The 24320-nt window shown below is 50.4% G+C and overlaps 1 protein-coding gene across 1 annotated transcript; it reads right to left on the bottom strand.

Annotated features, from left to right (window-relative positions):
• Positions 1-946: 946 nt before the first annotated feature.
• HELB (DNA helicase B) lies at positions 947-23785 on the bottom strand. The gene is given in 14 exon segments (XM_068160944.1): positions 947-1614; positions 1617-1682; positions 1685-1769; positions 3387-3521; positions 4740-4944; positions 6104-6163; positions 9511-9595; positions 10875-11005; positions 12098-12239; positions 13291-13462; positions 14683-15555; positions 18708-18934; positions 20457-20831; positions 23590-23785. Coding segments are annotated over 14 exon segments (3039 nt in total). The 3' UTR covers positions 947-1327.
• Between the last annotated feature and the right edge of the window lie 535 nt (positions 23786-24320).

Below are 24320 nucleotides of genomic sequence, written 5' to 3'. Positions count from 1 at the left end.
TTTGAACATGTCCAGAGAAGGGCAACAAGGCTGGGGAGAGGTCTGGAGCACAGCCCTGTGAGGAGAGGCTGAGGGAGCTGGGGTTGCTTAGCCTGGAGAAGAGGAGGCTCAGGGGAGACTTTCTTGCTCTCTCCAACTACCTGAAGGGAGGTTGTAGCCAGGTGGGGGTTGGTCTGTTCTGCCAGGCAACCAGCACCAGAACAAGAGGACACAGTCTCAAGCTGCACCAGGGGAAGTTTAGACTGGAGGTGAGGAGAAAGTTCTTCCAGAAAGAGAGATTAGCCATTGGCATGTGCTGCAGGGAGGTGGTGGAGTCACCATCCCTGGAGGTGTTCAAAAAAGGCTTGGATGTGGCACTTGGAGCCATGGTTTAGTTGTCAGGAGGTGTTAGGTAACAGGTTGGACTTGATGATCTTGAGGTCTTTTCAATCTGGTTGATTCTTTGATTCTAATTTTGGTCTAGTGGGGGGGGGGGGGGGGGGGGCACAGTGAAGCCTGTTGGGGGGCAGTTTGGTCTGCTCTGGGCCTGCTGAGGCTGAGTTGGGGGGTCAGGTTTGGAAGGCTCTGGCCTGGCAGACCTGGTCGATTCTATGAGTCAATGACTCTGTGATTCTATGAAACGAAGTTATTTCATTCCAGGAGTCCTGCATCTCTCTAGGCCCAAGCATTTCTGCTTGTTCTGCCCCTTTCCCCTCCTCTCTGTTCCCAGGAGGACATTCAGGCTCTTACCTCTTGCAGGGCAGTTGAGGCCTGCCTGGTTTGGCCTTGGCAATGCTGCCAACTGGGGCGTGGAGCTGCCAAGCTGAATTTTAGCTGCATCATTGGTTTGGTATGGGGATGCAGAGAAGCTTGGTAATGGGGGGGAGGGGGCATTTCAGACCTGGAGTTTTGGCCTAGGTTTCCCCTAGGTGGGGGAGGGGTTTATTGAAAAGGTTAAAGAGGTTGTTGTAAGGCAGGTGATAAGGGCGGGCTGAGGCTGAAGGTGAATTTGGGTATTTTGTACTTTCTGTTTATGGTTGTGGACAGCACATTCTACTGCCAAGCCTTTCCCATCCCATGGGAGAGTGGCTTTGTCTTGCATTCCTTTGGAGGGGGGGGGGGGTTAAAATAGTCTTGAAGACTCTGGACAGAAATAATAGATGACAATGCTCTAGGAAAACACCTGCCCAACTTGACTGTTTCAGAGAATCAGAGAATTGTTAGGGTTGGAAGGGACCTCAAGGATCATCCAGTTCCAACCCCATCCCAACAGCAGCCCTAGGGTGACTTAGGGTGGTGAAAGAGTGCAAAGGTTTCCTCAGTAAGGAAATACTTACAGAGTGCAGGTTCACAGCATCCTCAGGATTCTCCAGAAGTGTTTGCTGTCTTTACATGGACTCTGCAAAAGGCCCTTCTGCCTGTCTTCATTGAAGGCTGCTGAGCTAAGCTCTTGCTGTTCGGCCAAGAGAGTCGGAGGTTCAGCTGGGTCAGGAGCACCCTGCGCTAGGGGAACAGCCTGGGGCTCCAGCTTTTCATTCTGCCAGCAGCTCTTGGGCAGGGAAGCGGCAGGCTGTTTGGGCCAGCTGCTGGTTTCTGCCACTGCCTCTCTCAAGAACCTCTGCAGGCGAGTTTTCTGGGCAGCTTCTTGCTGGTGACGCTCTCCTGAGGATGCTGCTCCTCGGCGATGACGTAGACGCGGCAGGGCCCCTGGTCACGGCCGTGTACACGTGCTGCCAGTGCTGCCGCCCGGCGCTGCCCACCACGTACACAACCGTGTTCTCCTCAGAGCCCTGGGACGCATTTAACAACACCCTCAGTAAGCTAAGATCTCCAGCAAGTCACCAAAGACAGCTTTACAAGGGCAGAGAAGCTGGAGCCAACTGGGGACACCTTCAAGAGTGTCCCGGTTGGAGGCCAGGCAGAGCCTCTCTTGCTCTCAGCGGGGCAGGAAAAGGAGACTCACACAAATGGACTGCAGGGGTGACGGGAAGTTCACATGGAGAAAAGCAACTAGTGACAAAAGAACCCCAAAGCATACAGAATCCCCTTACAGCACACCCAAAAGCCCCCCAAAAACTTTCCCTTCCCCCTACCAAAAGCATTAGTGACAAAAGAACCCAAAGCATACAGGATCCTCTTACAGCACACCCAAAAGCCCCCAAAACATTTCCCTTCCCCCTACCAAAAGCAACTAGTGACAAAAGAACCCAAAGCATACAGAATCCCCTTACAGCACGCCCAAAAGCCCCCCAAAACATTTCCCTTCCCCCTACCAAAAGCAATTAGTGACAAAAGAACCCCAAAGCATACAGGATCCTCTTACAGCACACCCAAAAGCCCCCCAAAACATTTCCCTTCCCCCTACCTGAGGGTACACCCAAAACCCTCAGGGCTCTTTCTTCCCCCTCCACTGCTAGGCTGGTCTCAAGGCTGGCCAGGTCTGAGACTACCCTCCCCTTTCTTCCCCTGGCATTAAGCCTAGCCAGGCCTAAGAGGCCTTGAGATACTCCCCCACCATTACCAGATGGGGAAGCGTCTCTCAGGGAAGTAGGGAGAGAAGAAAGAGGAAGTGTGAGGCCTTGCTGATAGGGAGCAGGACATTATGGGTATGAAACAGGCTATTCCCTGTGTCCACCCCCTGGGCTGGACACTTGGGACACCAGAGGTGTATCTTATGTGGCAGGAGCAGGAGGCACCCAGCATAAACTGGCACAAAGAGTATCTCCTAGCCTGCACTGAGGGAATTTTACTTTCAAGAAAGCATCTTGCTCTTTCCCATTAAAATACAGGGCGTCAGCAAGATAAAGACACAAGAAAGTTTTATCAGCTCATAGCTTTTTCACAGGATCAGAGGATGTCTGGAAGGGACCTCTGGAAATCTTCCAGTCTAACCCCCTTTACCAGAGCAGGACCACAGAATCCAGCACAGGTCACAGAGGAACACATCCAGACAGGGCTGGAAAGGCTCCAGAGAAGGAGACTCCACAACCTCTCTGGGCAGCCTGTGCCAGTGCTCTGTCACCCTCACAGTGAAGGAGCTCTTCCTCATAGTGAGGTGGAACCGCCTGTGCTGGAGTTTCCATCCATTGCCCCTTGTCCTATCCCAGGGCACAAGTGAGCAGAGGCTGTGCCTTCATTCCTGACCCCCAGCCCTCAGATATTGATAGACATTGATCAGATCCCCTCTCAGTCTCCTCCTCTCCAGACTAAACAGCCCCAGGGCTCTCAGCCTCTCCTCCCCAGGCAGTGCTGCAGTCCTTCAGCATCCTTGCAGCCCTCCCTCGGGCTCCCTCCAGCAGATCCCTGTCCCTCCTGAGCTGGGCAGCCCAGAACTGGACACGATACTCCAGGTGGGGCCTCACTAGGGCAGAGGAGAGGGGGAAAACCTCTCTTGATGTGTTTTTTACCTGAAATGTGTGAATGGTCTTGGCCCAAGCATGTTTTATGTTACACAGCTTCTTCAGGGCTTTATACTTCACATGGAACGTGGAGCCGCAGGTGCTGCTGATGGTCAGGAAGCGCTGCTTGTCGACTTCTACATCCTAAAGGAACAGCACAGGAACACTCAGCACCAAGCTTCACCAGCACTTTGCTTGGTGTCCCCTACACCTGCCCATGCCCTCATGCTAGCTTTCCCTGGAGTTACAACAGCTGCAATGTCAGCTGAGAGCAATGCTTATAGGATGTTCCTGTCAAGTAATACCAGTCTGGTGGCATTCGACAACACATTTTTCCAGCCACATGCACACCAACCCCTCCACAACCCCTGCGTGTGCCTTCCCAGCTCCTCTCTGTTTGACAGTTGTCCCTGCCAGCTGGTCCTGGCTCTGCTGCTGGACTACTCCCCTCTTTTCTGCTTGTCTGCAATGGTGATGGTCCCCAGGCTGGGAGCACCACAGCACCACCACCCATATCCTGGCAGCAGACGAAGACCCTACACTGTGTGTGAGTCCTGTGACCTGCAATGCTGTTGCTGCCATAGGACAACTAGAATAGAATAGAATAGAATAGAATAGAATAGAATAGAATAGAATAGAATAGAATAGAATAGAATAGAATAGAATAGAATAGAATAGAATAGAATAGAATAGAATAGAATAATAGGAGAATGGAGAATGGAGAATGGAGAATAGAATTAGAGAATAGAGAAGAACAGAGAAGAGAAGAATAGAATAGAGTAGAATAGAATAGAATAGAAGAATAGAGAATAGAGAATAGAATTAGATAATAGAGAATAGAATAGAATAGAATAGAATAGACCAGGTTGGAAGAGACCTTCAAGATCATCGTGTCCAACCCATCAACCAATCCAACCCACCCAAACAGCTAACCCATGGCACCAAGCACCCCATCAAGTCTCCTCCTGAACACCTCCAGTGATGGTGACTCCACCACCTCCATGGGCAGCACATTCCAATGGGCAATCACTCTCTCTGTGTAAAACTTCCTCCTAACCTCCAGCCTAAACCTCCCCTGGCACAGCTTGAGACTGTGTCCTCTTGTTCTGGTGCTGGATGCCTGGGAGAAGAGACCAACCCCCACCTGGCTACAACCTCCCTTCAGGGAGTTGGAGAGAGCAAGAAGGTCTCCCCTGAGCCTCCTCTTCTCCAGGCGAAGCAACCCCAGCTCCCTCAGCCTCTCCTCACAGGGCTGTGCTCCAGACCCCTCCCCAGCTTTGTTGCCCTTCTCTGGACACCTTCCAGCACCTCAACATCTTTCCTAACCTGAGGGGCCCAGAGTCCTTACAGCCAAGGTCTTACCCCTGTTACGAAAAATATATCTCCATTGCAGAGTCGTCTGTCCTCCTCAGCAGGCTCTGTAGCCAGGGTGGGGTTTCCATTTGTGCATTCCTGGTGATGAGGATCCCCTTTAAATTGAGAGTCTGCCAAGAGATCCCTGAGATAGGTATTCCTCATGCAGGAGATCTTGTCATCAATTTGAAACACAAGTCGGTTTCTATGGTCCCTAGGTCAGAGACAAGAAAAGGCAGCAATGGTAAAGGCATCCTCTGTGAACACAACCTCCAGTTGTTTCTTCTCTTTCTCCTCTCTGTACTTGGGGCAGATGAAAAAAAACCAACCTTAATAATGCTCAAAACACTTCAGAAAACTCCTGTTTAAGAGATGTTTCTGGAACTGTTATGTGTAGCAGCACCAAAACGTTGCCTCAACAGTATTTCACAAAGGCCAGTGGGATCCTGGGGGGCATTCAGAGGCCAGCAGATCCAGGGAGGTTCTCCTCCCCCTCTACTCTGCCCTGCTGAGGTCCCACCTGGAATATTGCATCCAGTGCTGGGCTCCCCAGTTCAAGAGGGACAGGGATCTGCTGGAGAGAGTCCAAAGGAGGGCTACAAGGATGATGCAGGACTGGAGCACTGCCTGGGGAGGAGAGGCTGAGGGACCTGGGGCTGCTTAGTCTGGAGAGGAAAAGACTGAGAGGGGATCTGAACAATGTCTATCAATAGCTGAGGGCTGGGGGTCAGGAAGGAAGGCACAGCCTCTGCTCACTTGTGCCCTGGGATAGGACAAGGGGCAATGGATGGAAACTCCAGCACAGGAGGTTCCACCTCAACATGAGGAAGAACTTCTTTACAGTGAGGGTGACAGAGCACTGGAACAGGCTGCCCAGAGAGGTTGTGGAGTCTCCTTCTCTGGAGCCTTTCCAGCCCTGTCTGGATGTGTTCCTGTGTGGCCTGAGGTAATTGTATGGCCCTGCTCTGGCAGTGGGGGATTGGACTTGATGATCTCTTTAGGTCCCTTCCAACCCCTAACATCCTGTGATTTATTTAGCAACCAACTGAGGTGCTTGGGGTTTTTTTCCCAAGTTGTTTTTATGTCGACCTGAACTCTTCATCAGGAACTCCAGGTCTTGGAATTCACACAATGACAACTTGAATGAAAGGCAAACATTTCATTTCTCTTCTCTCTGCTCCCAGCCCAGGCTGAGATCAAAGAACCCATCACAGAAAGATTACCGCATGAATCATTTCTAAACACAACTGATCAGCTCTAGGTGAAACACCGACAGCTTTGCAATCCCATTTCAGGTTGTTGGTCTGGCTGCAACACTTTTCAGGACCCAAAATGAGACTGCCCAAAGGAAAAGCTGCACAGCATTGGCTTACCTGGTGAGGTGGTTTGAATAGTGCTGGCAACAAAGTTCATTTATTAGATCACAGTCTTGCCTAAAGCGTACAAGACAAGAACACAAATAAGATCATGGGGTACAAAACACAACAGCTACAGCCAGTGCCACAATAATACTGATTCAGATGTAACAAGGGGGGGGGAAAAAGAGGCATTTTAGCTACAATGATCTTCCACCAACAATTGAAAACAGTCACTGATTAAGAGTTTAGAAGTAGCAGTTTGGTCTCAATACTGACATCCTGGCCTGCATCAGGAACAGTGCGGTCAGAAGGAGCAGTGGTGGAGTCACCATCATTGGAGGTGTTCAGGAGGAGACTTGATGGGGTGCTTGGTGCCATGGGTTAGTTGTTTAGGTGGTGTTGGATTGGTTGATGGGTTGGACACGATGATCTTGAAGGTCTCTTCCAACCTGGTTGTTGTTTATTATTATTATTACTATTATTATTATGCCCTGGACTCAGCACTGGTCAGGACACACCTGGAGTCCTGTGTCCAGTTCTGGGCTCCTCAGTTTAGGAAAGATGCTGAGATGCTGGAAGGTGTCCAGAGAAGGGCAACAAAGCTGGGGAGGGGTCTGGAGCACAGCCCTGTGAGGAGAGGCTGAGGGAGCTGGGGTTGCTTAGCCTGGAGAAGAGGAGGCTCAGGGGAGACCTTCTTGCTCTCTACAACTCCCTGAAGGGAGGTTGTAGCCAGGTGGGGGTTGGTCTCTTCTCCCAGGCAAGCAGCACCAGAACAAGAGCACACAGTCTCAAGCTGTGCCAGGGGAGGTTTAGGCTGGATGCTAGGAAGAAGTTCTTCCCAGAAAGAGAGCTTGGCCATTGGAATGTGCTGCCCAGGGAGGTGGTGGAGTCACCATCACTGGAGGTGTTTAAGAGGAGCCTGGATGAGGCACTTGGTGCCATGGTTTAGTTGATGAGATGGTGTTGGGTGATAGGTTGGACTGGATGATCTCTGAGGTATTTTCCAGCCTGGTTAATTCTACTCTACTGTACTTCCACTCCACTCCACTCCACTCCACTCCACTCCACTCCACTCCATTTTATCCTATCCTATCCTATCCTATCCTCTTCTATTCTGTTCCATTCTATTCTGTTCTGTTCTATTCTATTCTGTTCTGTTCTATATGCTGAAACCACAGAAAGTAAGGCAAGGATGTTGGCAATGCATAGCCAGATCAGGTTTTAAGACCAAGACAGGAACTAAAGCCTGGATACATTTTGTCTGTGATGTATTAAAACCAGTCAGAGAACTGATTTCATTCTTCAAGCCCCTGATGTTTTAACATTTAGATGCAGATTAAGTAGCTAGCAATTTATTGCAGCAGCAGCTCACCTGGCAGTCATTAACAACAGTATTGTGTCTGGATGCAGACTGGAGAAATCAAATTGATGTCAGAGTTACTCAGCATTCCCAACAAACAGGGGGACTAGCTAACATTTATTTGCATACTGTGACCTGTAAAGAACCACAGAAACACTCAGGTTGGAAAAGAGCCTCAGGAGCACCAAGGCCAACCCAGAACCCTACTCTGCAAGGCTCACCCCTGAACCACAGCCCCAAGCACCACAGCCAAACCACCTGCAAACACAGCCAGCCTTGGGGACTCCACCACCTCCCTGGGCAGCACATTCCAGTGCTTGGGTGGCTTTGAACTGCTGAAAATGCTCTTCATAAATAAAAGTGGAAGAGTATATCTTTAGTGTCTTTCTGAGCAGAAGTGTTAAGTTTATGGACTACTGGCAGTACTGGACTCTCCCTTCAGTGAGGCCATCCATACCATTCTTGCTCCTGTGATGGTTCACATGGTCAAGGGCACTTTGGCCACAAGGACCCCATGCAGCTACAGCCTGGGGGATGAGTGGCTGGAGAGCAGCCTGGCAGAGAGGGACCTGGCAGTGCTGGGGGACAACAGCTGAACAGGAGCCAGCAGTGTGCCCAGGGGGCACAGAAGGCCAATGGCATCTTGGCTTGGATCAGGAATAGTGTGGCCAGCAGGGCTAGGGATGGAATTCTGCCCTGTGCTGGGCACTGGGGAGGCCTCACCTGGAGCACTGTGTGCAGCTCTGGGCCCTCCCTGCAAGAGAGATCTTGAGGTGCTGGAGCAGGGCCAGAGGAGAGCAACCAGCCTGGGGAAGGGACTGGAGGGAAAGTGCTGAGGAGAGGCTGAGGGAGCTGGGGGTGTTCAGCCTGGAGAAGAGGAGACTCAGGGGGGACCTTATCACACTCTACAAGTACCTGAAGGGAAGTTGCAGTCATGTGGGGGTCAGGCTCTTGTGCCAGGCAGCTTGTGACAAGAGGAGAGGGCATGGCCTGAAGCTGTGCCAGGGGAGGGTTAGGTTGGATGTTAGGAAGCACTTCCTGATGGGAAGGGGAATTGGAGACTGGGATGGGCTGCCCAGGGAGGTGGTGGAGTCACCATCCCTGGAGGTGTTTAAGGCCAGACTGGATGTGGCACCTGGTGGCATGGTCTGGTTGGTGTGGTGGTGTTAGTTCCTAGGCTGGGCTTGGTGATCTCAGAGGTCTGTTCCAGCCTCAGTGATTCTGTGATTTTCAATAATCACTGACTTTCCCAATGCTTCTTCACAATGTGCTGCAGTCCAATACCCCCCTGCTTAGTCAACAAGTTATGGTGCTTACAAATACCCAAACTGCAGCACTCACCACTGCCCAGCAGGAGCACTGATGCCAATCAGATTACATCACTAAACCTGGCCCTTGTCACAGGGTGAAAATGCCAGCAGCTCCTTCCACTTGCTCAGTGTCCACCCATGACAGAGCCATGTACAGACAGCAGGTTATACATAGCCCATCATCTACAGTGGAATCCATGTCTGCCACAAAGAAATACATTTGAATATGGACATTTCTCTGTCTTTTGAAGGTTCTTCCTGCAGCCAAGGCCTCACCTTTCACTTCTAAGGAGCACTGCACTGTTAGCAAACACCAGATCTTAGGCTCTCAAGCTGTGGCTGTGAGCAACCTGCTGCAGTGTGAGGTGTCCCTGCCCATGGCAGGGGGGTTGGAACTGGCTGAGCCTCGAGGTCCCTCCCAACCCTAACAGTTCTGTGATCCCATGACACTACTGCAGAAACTGAGCAGTTAAATCCACCCTTTGTTTAGCACAAACCATGCAGATGAACATGAATGCCAGGGCAGAAATCATGGTGCAAAAGTAACACTAAGCTCAGAGACAAAACTGAAGCAACTCTCTGTGGAGAGACTGGAGGCAAGCAGAAGCTAGAGGAGAAGACACCTGTCCTGTTGTTCTCTCTGGCAATTTTCTGCTGCTGCCACTAATCTCTCCAACTTCACACATTCAGCTATTTTCAGAGCATAGTTGCTAGCAAGGGATTTTTCAGTGTCTGCCTGCATGCTCTGTTACCTTCTGAAAGCAATGAACTGTGACTGCTTGGCATCCTGCAATCCTGGTCCCTTTTTAAGCAGTATCTTGATGGCAGTTTGCAGACCTGTTTTAGGAGACACAAAAGGCAAGGCATAAAAACATGCAGAACAAAGAATACAAAGGGGGGGAAAAAACCACCCCAGCCACAAACAAACCATAATTCAACATGAAATGGCCTTGGCTTATTTCCTGCCTCAGTGACATTTCCACTTGCTTAAAACAGCAACAGAACACCCACCCAAAAATCCTCACATCTAGTATCACAGTATCAGTCAGGGTTGGAAGGGACCACAAAGATCATCTAGTTCCAACCCCCCTGCCATGGGCAGGGACACCCCACACTAGATCAGCCTGGCCAGAGCCTCAGCCAGCCTGGGCTTAAACACCTCCAGGGACAGGGCCCCAACCACCTCCCTGGACAACCCATTCCAGGGCTTCACCACTCTCGTGGGGAAGAACTTCCTCCTCACCTCCAGCCTGAATCTCCCCACCTCCAGCTTCATTCCATTCCCCCTAGTCCTATCACTCCCTGAGATCCTGAGCAGTCCCTCCCCAGCCTTCCTGTAGGCCCCCTTCAGATCCTGGAAGGCCACAATGAGATCACCTCAGAGCCTTCTCTTCTCCAGACTGAACAGCCCCAACTCCTTCAGTCTGTCCTCATAGCAGACCAGCTCCAGCCCTCTGATCATCCTCCTGGCCCTTCTCTGGACACCTTCCAGCACCTCCAGATCCCTCTTGTACTAGGGGCTCCAGAACTGGAGGCAGTACTCCAGGTGGGGTCTCAGCAGAGCTGAGCTGAGGGGGAGAATCACCTCCCTTGCCCTGCTGGCCACACTTCTCCTGATGCAGCCCAGGATCTGATTTGCTTTCTGGGCTGCAAGTGCACACTGAGAGCTCATGTTGAGCTTCTCCTCCCCCAGCACCCCCAAGCCTCTCTCCTCAGGGCTGCTTTCCAGCCAGTCCCTGCCCAGCCTGGATTTGTGCCTGGGATTGCCTCCACCCAGCTGCAGGACCCTGGAATGTGCTGCCCAGGGAGGTGGTGGAGTCACCATCCCTGGAAGTGTTTAAGAAGAGACTGGCTGAGGCACTTGGTGCCATGGTTTAGTTGATGAGATGGTGTTGGGTGATAGGTTGGACTGGATGATCTTGAAGGTCTTCTCCAACCTGGTTTATTCTATTCTATTCTATTCTATTCTATTCTATTCTATTCTATTCTATTCTAGTCTAGTCTAGTCTATTCTATCCTATCCTATTTTATTCTATCCTATCCGATTATAGGATTATCCTGTCCTATTCTATTCTATTCTGGAAGTCAAGACCAGAAAGTGACTGTCTGTACATACTGTCACAATCCCCACCAGCAGGCAACTCAATCAGGATGAATTTCTTCTCTGGGCTTGGCATTCTCATTCCCTCATTCCAGTCAGAAACCTTCAGCACTTCATCAAACTCAGGAACCATCCGGTGAGAGATTCTGGAGCAAAGCAGTGGAGGGAAGAGAGAAAAACAAAGCTTCCAGTTAAAGGATACCAACATCTCACCCTCTGCATCAGCATCAAGTGGACCATTTTGGCCATCTACACTACATGCAACAAAAATTCTTTCTTCTCAGCCTAACTTAATTTCACACTGCAAGGAAATAGTTACTTGTTCTCTAAACCCTTCAGCACTGCAGGAGATACTTAGGTATCAGCCACACAGCTCTCATGGGAACAGAGCAGCTCCACAGGGAAAGACCTTGGAGTGCTGGTGGACAGCAAGTTTTGCATGGGACAGCAATGTGCCCTTGTGGCCAAGAGAGCCAATGGGATCCTGGGGTGCAGCAAGAAAAGTGTGGCCAGCAGGGCTAGGGAGGTTCCTCTCCTCCTCTACTCTGCCCTGCTGGGACCACACCTGCAATCCTGTGTTCAATCTTGGGGTCCCCAGTTCAAGAGAGAGAGAGAACTGCTGGAGAGAGGCCAAGGGAGAGCCAGGAGGACAATTAGGGGACTTGAGCATCTCCCCTCTGAAGAGAGACTGAGAGCCCTGGGGCTGTTTAGTTGGGAGAAGGAAGGCCAAGAGGGGATCTGATCAATGTCTATCAATAGCTGAGGGGTGGATGTCAGTTGGAGGGGGCCAAGCTCTTTTTGGTGGTGCACAGGAACAATGGAGCACTTGGAACAGGCTGTTCAGTGAGGCTGTGAAGTCTCCTTCTCTGGAGACTTTCAAAACCTGCCTGGATACATTCTACCCTGGGTGATGCTGCTTTGGCAGCGGGGTTGGACTGGATGATCTCTGCAGGGCCCCTCCAACCTCTAACATTCTGTGATTCTGTAATACAGAGGTGTGTCAAAGAAAGAGAGTTCTTCCCAGAGAGATTGGTCATTGGAATGTGCTGTCCAGGGAGGTGGTGGAGTCACCATCCCTGGAGGTGTTCAAGAGGAGACTGGATGTGGCACTTGGTGCCATGCTGTAGTTAGTCATGAGGTGTTGGGTGATGGGTTGGACTTGATGATCTCCAAGGTCTTTTCCAACCTTATTGATTCTCTGGTAAGAATGCTTCTCACATACATCAAGGAAATCCTACCTTGTTGCATTATCCACAATCAGCTGTGACTCAGCTCTGTGATTGGTTCGCAGTTCCACGGAGAAGCCTCTTGACTTGAGGCCCTCAAACATATCAGCTAACATGTTTCCTGGCTCTATGCTTGGGAGCTGCCTTGTATCACCTAAACAAAAGGGAAACCAGTGTTTGTGAGAAGTAGCAACAGACCTGCTGTTAAAAAATACCTTGACAACAAACCACTGGAATTAATAAATGCTCAAGCCTTTCCCTACCAGCACCAGAACAGGAGGACACAGTCTCAAGCTGCACCAGGGGAGGTTTAGATCTCAAAGGGCTTTTCCAACCTGGTTAATCCTATCCTATCCTATCCTATCCTATCCTATTCCATTCCATTCCCATTCTATTCTACTCCTATCCTATTCTACCCCTATTCTATTCCCATTCTATTCCTAATCTATTCTATTCTATTCCTATTCTATTCTATTCTATTCCTATTCTATTCCTGTTCTATTCTATTTCTATTCTATTCTATTCCATTCTATTCCCTCCTATTCTATTCCATTCCATCCTATTCTATTCCATTCCATACTATTCTATTCTATTCCTATTCTACTCCCATTCTATTCTATTCCAATTCTATTCCATTCCTATTCTATTCCTATTCTAGCCTATTCTATTCCATTCCATACTATTCTATTCTATTCTATTCCTATTCTACTCCCATTCTATTCTATTCCCATTCTATTCCATTCCTATTCTATTCCTATTCTAGTCTATTCTATTCCTGTTCTATAGTATTCCTATTCTATTCTATTCCTACTGTTCTATTCCTATTCTATTCCTATTCTATTCCTATTCTATTCTATTCTATTCCTATTCTATTCTCTTTAGGCTGAAAGTGAGGAGAAAGTTCTTCCCAGAAAAGAGTAATTTGCCATTGGAATGTGCTGCCCAGGGAGGTGGTGGAGTCCCCATCCCTGCAGGTGGTAAAAAGGGATTGGATGTGGCACTTGAAGCCATGGTTTAGTAGTCAGGAGGTGTTGGGTGATAGGTTGGACTCAATGATCTCTGAGGTCTTTCCCAACCTTACTGATGATTCTATGATTCTGAGCTCTTCAGGAGACTCAGTGAGCCTAGTGGGCACCTCTGATGCTTACACTGGGTATTGTGTACCAATACAGACTGCAGAATGCTGAGTTTGCTGTGTCACTTACCTAGAATAATAAGTTTGGCAAGCTGAGAATGCTCACACAAGAGTTTTAAAACTAAACTAAGGATGTGTACAGACACCAAGCTTCCTTCATCCACAACCAGAACTGTCACATGAGCAAACTTCCATGGCTGACCATTCTCACTTTGCTTCCATGATTTAAAACTATAGATGATCTAGAAACAAACCAAAACACAGCAACTGTAAACAACTGTTGATAAAGGGAGCCAGAGTCTGGCAGCTTCCAATGTTGCATTTAGAGCTGAAATTCTGAACTTAAACCTGTGCTGGTTTGGAAAGACTCAACTGCTGAGGCTTCTTCTTCTCCTTGGTGGATACATTTTTATCTGGGATTACCACACTTACACAAGAGCACAGCAAGGCTTTCTCTTCTGGCATTCTTCTTTATGGCATTTAACAAGTGCCAGTGCCAGGTGCTGCACTTTGGCCACAACAACCCCATGCAGTGCTACAGGCTGGGGACAGAGTGGCTGGAGAGCAGCCAGGCAGAGAGGGACCTGGGGGTACTGGATCGCAGCAGCTGAACATGAGCCAGCAGTGTGCCCAGGTGGCCAAGAAGGCCAATGGCATCCTGGCCTGCATCAGGAACAGTGTGGCCAGCAGGAGCAGGGAAGTTGTTCTGCCCTGTACTTAGCACTGGTTAGGCCACACCTTGAGTCCTGTGTCCAGTTCTGGGCTCCTCAATTTAAGAGAGATGTTGAGATGCTGGAACATGTCCAGCAACAAAGCTGGGGCAGGGTTTGGAGCACAGCCCTGTGAGGAGAGGTTGAGGGAGATGGGGGTGTTTAGCCTGGAGAAGAGGGGGCTCAGGGAAGACCTTGTTGCCCTCTACAGTTTCCTGAAAGGAGCTTGTAACCAGGTGGGGGTTGGTCGCTTCTCCCAGGCACCCAGCACCAGAACAAGAGGACACAGTCTCAAGCTGTGCCAGGGAAGGTTTAGGCTGGAGGTTAGGAAGAAATTCTTCCCAGAGAGATTGGCCATTGGGATGTGCTGCCCAGGGAGGTGGTGGAGTCACCATCACTGGAGGTGTTTAAAAAGAGACTGGATGAGGCACTTGGTGCCATGGTTTAGTATCATAGTATCAGTCAGGGTTGGAAGGGACCACAAGGATCATCTAGTTCCAACCCTCTTGCCATGGGTTCAGTTGATTAGATGGTGTTGGGTGACAGGTTGGACTCAGTGATCTCTGAGGTCTTTTCCAACCTGGTTACTTCTGTATTCTGTACCTAAGCATTACCATTAACAGCTGCACATTTCATATGGAAAGGTCAGTAACAAGCTGCCTTTTTTTTTCTCCTTAAAAAATAAGGCTAGGCAGTTCCAAAAGGTCTTTCAGAACAGAGTTTAAAAGCCAGTGAAACAACTGAGTCCTTACCTGATGCAGTGTGTATGCAGGGAGCTTGCTTTTCTCCCGCAGAAGGCTTGCAGCCCTCCCTGTGGGGGCAGTAAAGAGCACATTCAACAGTCTGTGTGTGTACATATTCTCTGACTCTGACAGATGATTGAAGGTATTCCATTCCTCAGATGCATCCAGGTCTTCTTCAAAGTCCTTGGAAGCAGCTTCCACCTCTTTCTCCATCTGCTTTATGTGCCTAAAGAGGCAGCTCACTATGGTACTCTTCCCACAGCCTCCTTTTCCACTTATGACCGTGACAGGATTAGAACAAATCTTTTCCACAGCAGTCAGCTGATCCAAGTCCACCTCTGCTTTACCTTGGGTACCAGACACAGGCCCCAATTCCTTTGCAGGGAAGTGATTTTCACAGTTAGAATTGCCCTGACAGCTTTCCTTCAGCTGCTCCACTCCCTGAGCCTGGGCAGCGCTCCCTTTGTCGTCTCCCACTTCTCCCCAGGCCTCAGACCCGTTCAGTACCTTTCTCACATCGACATCCAGCTGCCACGAGCTTCTTGACAGGAGGTCACCGATACAGGTGGCAATGTCTCTCTCAGATCTGTACAGATGAGGCAGAAACACCAGTTTTTTCTCCCTGATCACTATGTGCTGGTCTTTCAGGAACTCCAGAGCCTGCCACACGTGCTCAATGGACATCTGCTTCGACACCAAGCGAGCTAACTCGTCTTGATCTTCATATGTGTGTCCCAACTCCCTGCACTGCTTCTTCAGCAGATCATACAGAATCAATGCATTCTTCTGCAAGACAGGAATCTTCCAGAGGAGATGCTCACACTGGCAGAAGGCTGCCCACGTTGCCTCACAGTAGGAAAGGTTCAGTTCCCTATAGGTAATCTTCACCCCAAAAAAGAACAAAAATAAACATGGATTAACTTCAGAAGATGCTAGCTTCCTTGTTATGGCCTTGAATTACAGGATCACAGGATGCTAAGGGTTGCAAGGGGCCACTGCAGATCATCCAGTCCAACCCCCCTACCAGAGCAGGAGCATAGAATCCAGCACAGGTTGCATAGAAACACATCCAGACAGGGCTGGAAAGGCTCCAGAGAAGGAGACTCCACAACCTCTCTGGGCAGCCTGTTCCAGTGCTCTGGGACCCTCACAGTGAAGAAGCTCCTCCTCATGTTGAGGTGGAACCTCCTGTGCTGTAGTTTATGTGATACAGAATTAACCAGGTTGGAAAAAACCTTTGAGGTCATCAAGTCAAACCTATCACCCAACACCATCTCATCAACTAAACCATGGCACCAAGTGCCTCAGCCAGCCTTATTGTAAACACCTCCAGGGATGGTGACTCCACCACCTCCCTGGGCAGCACATTCCCATGGCTAACAACTCTCTCTGAGAAGAACTTTCTCCTCACCTCAAGCTTAAACTTCCCCTGGTGCAGCTTGAGACTGTGTCCTCTTGTTCTGGTGCTGCTTGCCTGGGAGAAGAGACCAACCCCCACCTGGCTACAACCTCCCTTCAGGGAGTTGTAGAGAGCAATAAGCTCTCCTCTGAGCCTCCTCTTCTCCAGGCTAAGCAACCCCAGCTCCCTCAGCCTCTCCTCACAGGGCTGTGCTCCAGACCCCTCCCCAGCCTTGTTGCCCCTCTCTGGACACCTTCAAGAGTCTCAATGTCCTTCTTAAATTGAGGAGCCCAGAACTGGACACAGGACTCAAGGACTGGACTATATTGGCTGGACTGTTGATCCTCTGAAACTGCCGGTCCTGTAGACAAATCAGAACACCTCTGAGTAAATGCACTTTGGGGGCTGAAGCAGAGGGATTAACTCTCACACTTCTGTACTACTAAGCTAAAGCTCCCACATGAAGTCCAGGAGTGCTAAGGTGAGGTGCAGCAGCAATGCTGCACAGTAGGCAGAGCAAAGGAAAGCAGGAAGGTAAATAGCAATGGCAAACCCCACTACAAAAAAGGAGAGCCACTAGACCAGAAAACCTCTCATAGAGTAACTTACCTACTTCACTATGGAAGCATAGATACTGCTTTATGTTTTAAGAGCAGAAAATCTCATCTGTAGGTATAAAACTGAATGGGACATTAACCTTGAGTGGGTTTAAATTAGCTTGCTTACTTATGGCCCAATTACTTCAAGGACCCTCATTTTCTGCTCCTTATAAAATGGACTACACAAATGGCTGTAACAGAACCACTTCTAAAATCTTCTGAAATGAACTTGAAACAAAACCAAAAGGACAAAACCAAAACCACCTTTGCTAAAACTGAGTCCAGGACACCATCTACTCCCACATTAATTAAGCTCCTCCAAATGGCCAGTTAGTAAGCTGAACATAACTAAGTTAGATGGAAGTGCTGATGTGCACAAGGGTAGGGAGGCTCTACAGAGGGACTGGACAGCTGTCTAGCAGAAAGGCACCAGGGGTTTCTAAGGGACAAGCAGCTAAATATGAGCAAGCAGTGTGGCCAACAAACCCAATGGCAGCCTGGCTGGGATTAGAAATGCAGGAGTAAGGAGGGGATTGTCCCCATGTACTCGACTCTGAGGTGGCCACATGAGTATTGCGTTCAGTTTTGGGCACCTCGATCCAAGAGAGATGTGGAGGTGCTGGAGCCAGGGCAGAGGAGGGCAAGGAAGCTGGGAAGGGCCTGGAGAAGAAATCTGATGAAGAGCAACTGAAGGAGCTGGGGATGGTTAGTGTGAAGGAGAGGAGGCTGAGGGGAGACCTCCTGGCTCTCTACAGCTACCTGCAAGGAGGTTGTGGAGAGGTTGGTGCTGGTCTCTGCTCCCAGGTCATTAGTGATAGCTTTGCAGAGAGACTTTGACAGGCTGGACAGATGGGCAGAGTCCAAGGGCAGGAGATTGAACACAGCCAAGTGCCAGTTCTGCACATTGGCCACAACAACCCCATGCAGAGCTACAGGCTGGGGTCAGAGTGGCTGGAGAGCAGCCAGGTAGAGTGGGACCTGGGGGTGCTGGTCAATGGCAGGCTGAACATGAGCCTGCAGTGTGCCCAGGCAGCCAGGAAGGCCAATGGCATCCTGGCCTGCATCAGGAACAGTGTGGCCAGCAGGAGCAGGGAGGTTATTCTGCCCCTGCACACTGCACTGGTTAGGCCACACCTTGAGTCCTGTGTCCAGTTCTGGGCCCCTCAGTTTAGGAAGGAGGTTGACTTGCTGGAACATGTCCAGAGAAGGGCAACAAAGCTGGGGAGGGGTTTGGAACACAGCCCTGTGAGGAGAGGCTGAGGGAGCTGGGGTTGCTTAGCCTGGAGAAGAGGAGGCTCAGGGGTGACCTTATTGCTCTCAACATCTACCTGAAGGGAGGTTGTAGCCAGGCAGAGGTAGATCTCTTCTCCCAGGCAGCCAGCACCAGAACAAGAGGACACAGTCTCAGGCTGTGTCAGGGGAGGTTTAGGTTGGATGTTAGGAAGAAGTTCTATACAGAGAGAGTGATTGCCCATTGGAATGGGCTGCCTGGGGAGGTGGTGGAGTCACCATCACTGGAGGTGTTCAGGAGGAGACTTGATGGGGTGCTTGGTTTCATGGCTTAGTTGATTAGTTGATCTTGAAGGTCTCTTCCAACCTGGTCTATTCTATTCTTTCTATTCTATTCTATTCTATTCTATTCTATTCTATTCTATTCTATTCTATTCTATTCTATTCCATTCCATTCTATTCTATTCTAACAAGAGGGAACAGCCTCAAGCTGCCACTGGGGAGGTTCAGACTGGACATTAGGAAACCTTTTTTCAGGGCAAGAGTGGTCAGGCATTGGAATGTGCTGCCCAGGGAGGTAGTGGAGTCCCCAAGCCTGGCTGTGTTTCATGGTGGTTGGGATGTGGTACTTGGGGCTGTGGTTTAAGGTTGACCCTTGCAGTGCAGGGTTCTGGGTTGGCCTTGATGATCCCAAGGGTGTTTTCCAACCTGAATGCTTCTGTGATTCTGTGACACACCCCTGTGTTCCAATGACACTCAAATGCATACCAGTGCCACACTCTTTTACCCTTCCTCACACTACTTACCTTGCTGAATCCAAGTTTCCAGGGATCGTTCTCTAGCATCTCATCCAATTTTGGTAGCATGTCCCCTTCAAAGTGCACCTCCTCACCATCCTCACCATTGTTTTCTTCAGTCTTTGTTTGCCAGGACACCATATCCACAAGGCAGCAGAAGTGGCGGGGCAGAAGGACTGGCAGGAACTCCAAGATCCTTGGAAAAGTCCGAGCGACCAAAACTGCCTTTCCTGCAACTGGATGCCCCAGAAAGCAAGAAAGTCAGAGGCAATACACAAAGATCCTGCTGGAGGCAATTTCAACTGACTCTGGCTTTTATCCCTCTGCTTCTCCTGCATCTAAAACATCCCAATTTAATTGTTTTCCTCTCAATTTCTTATTCTCTTTAATCTTTGTGTTTTCAAATTCTTTGCAGGTCTGTTTTCCATGAAATGCCTGCAGGAAAGGAAAACCAATGGCAACAAACCACCTAAAAGCTGCAACTAAAGAAGCTGGTTTGGAAAACATGCATTCTACACCTGGTTTGAACTGCATACTCAGGAGGATTTCATGGAAATACACAGAATCACCAAGGTTGGAAGAGACCTCGAGGATCATCGAGTCCGACCTGTCACCACAGACCTCATGACTAAGCCATGGCACCAAGTGCCACGTCCAATCCCCTCTTGAACACCTCCAGGGATGGGGACTCCACCACCTCCCTGGGCAGCACATCCCAATGGCTAACAACTCTCTCAGTGAAGAACTTTCTCCTCACTTCCAGCCTAAACTTCCCCTGGTGCAGCTTGTGAGACTGTGTCCCCTTGTTCTGGCGCTGCTTGCCTGGGAGAAGAGACCAACTCCCACCTGGCTACAACCTCCCTTCAGGTAGTTGTAGAGAGCAAGAAGGTCTCCCCTGAGCCTCCTCTTCTCCAGGCTAAGCAACCCCAGCTCCCTCAGCCTCACCTCACAGGGCTGTGCTCAAGGCCTCTCCCCAGCTTTGTTGCCCTTCTCTGGACACCTTCAAGTGTCTCAATGTCCTTCTTAAACTGAGGGGCCCAGAACTGGACACAGGACTCGAGGTGTGGCCTAACCAATGCAGAGTACAGGGGCACAATGACTTCCCTGCTCCTGCTGGCCACACTGTTCCTGATGCAGGCCAGGATGCCATTGGCCTTCTTGGCCACCTGGGCACACTGCTGGCTCATATTCAGGCAGCTGTCGATCAGCACCCCCAGGTCCCTCTCTGTTTGGCAGCTCTTAGCCACTCTGACCCCAGCCTGTAGCACTGCCTGGGGTTGTTGTGGCCAAAGTGCAGCCCCTGGCACTTGGACTTGTTGAATGCCATCCTGTTGGACTCTGCCCATCTGTCCAGTCGGTCAAGGTCCCTCTGCAGAGCCTTTCTACCCTCTAACAGATCAACATCTGCTCCCACCTGGTGTCATCTGCAAACTTGCTGAATCATAGAATTGTCAGGGTTGGAAGGGACCTCAAGGATCATCTAGTTCCAAATCCCCTGCCATGGGCAGGGACACCTCACACTACAGCAGGTTGCTCACAGTCACATCCAGCTTGGCCTTCAAAACCTCCAGGCATGAGGCTTCCACCACCTCCCTGGGCAACCTGCACCAGTGTCTCACCACCCTCATGCAGAAAAACTTCTTCCTCACATCCAGTCCCAACCTACCCATTTCTAGTGTTTTTCCATTCCCCCTGCTCTTCTCCCCTCTTGAACACAGCAGCTTATAAACCCATCAGAACAGCGCAGCATACACCTACGTGACTGTGACACGTAGTAGATGATGTCATGGTCCTTGGTGCTCCTGTGCTTCTGCCCTGTCTGCACACACGAAGCTTGGAACTGTTTCAGTTTTTCCTCGAGGTTCCTGAAACTCAGCACAGAGTCCAAAGGCAGCCAAGCAAAAAACCTTTGTTTGAAGTCCTCAGGCACATCACACTCCGTAAGAAAGAGCGAGAAGACTTGACGGTTGCTTTCCTCTACGTCAGTCCGCAGGAAGTACGAGGGGGAGCCTTGCACAAAGTACTTGGAGCCCATCCTCTTAGCTTTAACATTGACTCTCCACCAAGGGCCAACTAATGGAAAACGTCCAACTACTGCATACTCCTTTTTGGAGACCTCTTCTTGTATAACAACTGAATCAATTAGAAAGAAAAACAAAACAAAGCAAACTGTTAAAATGGAATGGAATGGAGTGGAATGGAGTGGAGTGGAGTGGAGTGGAGTGGAGTGGAGTGGAGTGGAGTAGAATAGAATAGAATAGAATAGAATAGAATAGGATAGAGATAGAATAGACCAGGTTGGAAGAGACCTTCAAGATCATCGCATCCAGCCCATCAACCAACCCACCTAAACAACTAACCCATGGCACCAAGCACCCCATCAAGTCTCCTCCTGAACACCTCCAATGATGGTGACTCCACCACCTCCCTGGGCAGCCCGTTCCAATGTTGTTAACTGATGGTCATAGAAGCATAGAATGATCCAGGCTGGAAGGGACCACCAACTACAACTCTACAACTTGTTGTAGGAGGGAGGTTGTAGACAGGCAGAGGTTGGTCTCTTCTCCCAGGCAACCAACACTAGAACAAGAGGACACAGCTTCAGGCTGTGCCAGGGGAGGCTGGAGGTTAGGAAGTTCTACACAGACAGAATGATTGGCCATTGGAATGGGCTGCCTGGGGAGGTGGTGGAGTCACCATCATTGGAGGTGTTCAGGAGGAGACTGGATAAGGTGCTTGCTTGCACGGTTTAGTTGTTTAGGTGGTGTTGAATGATAGGCTGGACACGATGATCTTGAAGGTCTCTTCCAACCTGGTCTATTCTATTCTATTCTATTCTACTCTACTCAATTCTATTCTATTCTATTCTACTCTACTCTACTCTACTCCACTCTATTCCATTCTATTCAAAGGTCATCCAGTCCAACCTCCCCGTGGTCAGCAGGGACATCCCCAACTAGATCAGGTTGCCCAGGGCCTCATCAAGCCTCACCTTGAATAACTCCAGGGAAGGGGCCCCAAACACAGAATCACAGAATCACAGAATCAATAAGGTTGGAAAAGACCTCAGAGATCAAGTCCAACCTGTCACCCTTTCACACCTCATGACTTCAAGTGCCATGTCCAATCCCCTCTTGAACACCTCGAAGGACGGGGACTCTACCACCTCCCTGAGCAACCTGTTCCAGTGTTCCACCACCCCCATAGTGAAGAGCTTCTTCCTGATATGCAATCTAAATCTGCACTTCTCTAGTTTGAAGCCACTGCCCCTCGTCCTGTCACTGCAGGCTTTGCAAACAGTCTCTCTCTATCCTGCCTGTAGCCCCCTTCAGGTACTGGCAGGCTGCTATTAGGTCTCCCCAGAGCCTCCTCTTCTCCAGGCTGAACACCCCCAGCCCCTTCAGCCTGTCCTCATAGCAGAGGTGCTCCAACCCCCGATCATCTTTGTGGCCCTGCTCTAGACCCTCTCCATCAAGTTCAGGTCCTACTAAACCATTAAAAGTTCAGTTTGATAAAGTGTTTTGTTTGTTCAAAGCTTAGTTTTGTCAGTAGTCAAAGCAAAGTTGGGTTTTCACAAACTTCCTTAGTTTTTCCAGTAGTATTTAAAAACCAAAGTGAAACCAACCTCAGAAGCAAACAGTAAATCTGCTTCTCTTCAGTGCCAGAACTACAGAATTAAACTCAGCTATGAATATTGAGTAAGCCAATTAAACACACTGGCAGATGGTCCAAACCCCACCCTTTCTGACAAGTTTGCAATTCAAGTTTTAACCAGTCTTGCCAGGAACTGTCGCACCAGGGCACCTGCATTCACTTCAGATCCATTTCGGTGCTAAATACTTCCTGCAACTGAAACCACCACAATTATAAGCAATTAAAATAGAACTGTAGAACTTTTGGGCTTGGAAAGGACCTCAAGGATCATCCACTTCCAACCCCCCTGCCATGGGCAGGGACACCTCACACTACAGCAGGTTGCTCACAGCCACATCCAGCCTTAAAAACTTCCAGGGATGAGGCTTCCACCACCTCCCTGGGCAACCTGTGCCAGTCTCTCACCACCCTCATGGGGAACAAATTCTTCCTAACATCCAATCTCAATCTACCCATTTCTAGTTTTGCTTCTTCCCCCCCAGTCCTATCCCTCCCTGACACCCTCAAAGTCCCTCCCCAGCTTTCTTGTAGCCCTCTTCAGATACTGGAAGGCCACAATGAGGTCTCCTCAGAGCCTTCTCTTCTCCAGACTGCACAGCCCCAACTCCCTCAGTCTGTCCTCATGTAATACACTCGTAACATTTTGTGTGATCTGGTTTGCCTCCTCTCTCCATATTCCTTCCCTCATGAAAATTAACACACTTTTCTTTAATCCATTAGATTGGGGACTAAACATTATGTCCAACTCCTCAGCCAGTCCCCATAGCAGAGCAGCTCCAGCCCTCTGCTCATCCTCCTGGCCCTTCCCTGGACACCTTCCAGCACCTCCAGAGCCCTCCTGGATCAGGGGCTCCAGAACTGGACTCATTTTCTCTTTGCTTGTAATGAATTCACTAACAGGGGAAGAGTTTCGATTTGCTTTCCTTTTGCAACATTCCGCAGACAAGATCCCAGCCCGACCTGTGCCAGGCGGCGCAGGACGGAACCCGCAGGCTGCGGGAGAGCCGCCGAGGCGCCAGCGCAGTCTGCGCCCCTCCGCCACTCCCCGCGCCGGGCCGCGCCTCACCCGGGCCCCGGGGCCGGCCTCCATGCCCCGCGCAGCTCACTCGTTTCAAAACGCAGCGTCTCCCCCGACCCTAAACACGCCTCTAAGGGAGGCCGTAGGCACCGGCGGCTGCGCGCTCGCTCCCTCGCCCGCTGATCGGCCCTGCTCCGCTCCGCTCCCGCCACCCCTCACCTGCTCGGCGAGGCGGCAGCGCGGCCATTAACTTGGTCCCGGAATCCTCCAGCAGCGCAGCTTCCGCAAAGTGCGGATCCTCCTCAGCCTCCTCTTCGGCCTCCGAATCCGAGTCCTCGGCCCGCTGCGGGGGCAGCAGGACCCCCCACAGCTCCGCCGCCGCCTCCGCCCCGCGCCGCGGGCCGCACACCGCCATGCCGCTCGCGCGCCGCGGCCGCGACCGCCCCCGCCCGGCCCTCGCCCGGCCCTCGCCCGGCCCTCGCCCGGCCCTCGCCCGGCCCTCGCCCCGCCCTCGCCCCGCCCTCGCCCCGCCCTCGCCCCGCCCTCGCAGGAGCAAGTGGAGCGGGAGCGCGCTGCGGGGCTGCCCGCCCGGGTGCTCCCTATTCAATACACATAGATTTTACCAGTGCCGAGGAGTAAAACCCACAAATCTGTGAAGTTTCCTGGTTACTACAAAAGAAACAGCAGTCATAGAATCAGAGAATCGATAAGGTTGGAAAAGACCTCAGAGATCATCAAGTCCAACCTGCCACCCAACATCTCTGCATTGGTTAGGCTGCACCTTGCGTACTGTGTCCAGTTCTGAGCCCCTCAGTTTAAGAAGGACATCGAAACACTTGAACGTGTCCAGAGAAGGGCAACAAGGCTGGGGAGAGTTTCCCCTGGGAAACTGGCTTGGTCTGTTCCACTCTCCTCCCTGCCTTCTCCAGCAGGGGTATAAAAAGGAGGAC

Source organism: Melanerpes formicivorus, unplaced genomic scaffold (assembly GCF_026170545.1).
Source record: "Melanerpes formicivorus ecotype bairdi unplaced genomic scaffold, bMelFor1.0.p_v2 SCAF_54, whole genome shotgun sequence".
NCBI classification, from domain to species: Eukaryota; Metazoa; Chordata; class Aves; order Piciformes; family Picidae; genus Melanerpes; species Melanerpes formicivorus.
This window is presented reverse-complemented; position numbering and strand designations above follow the sequence as displayed.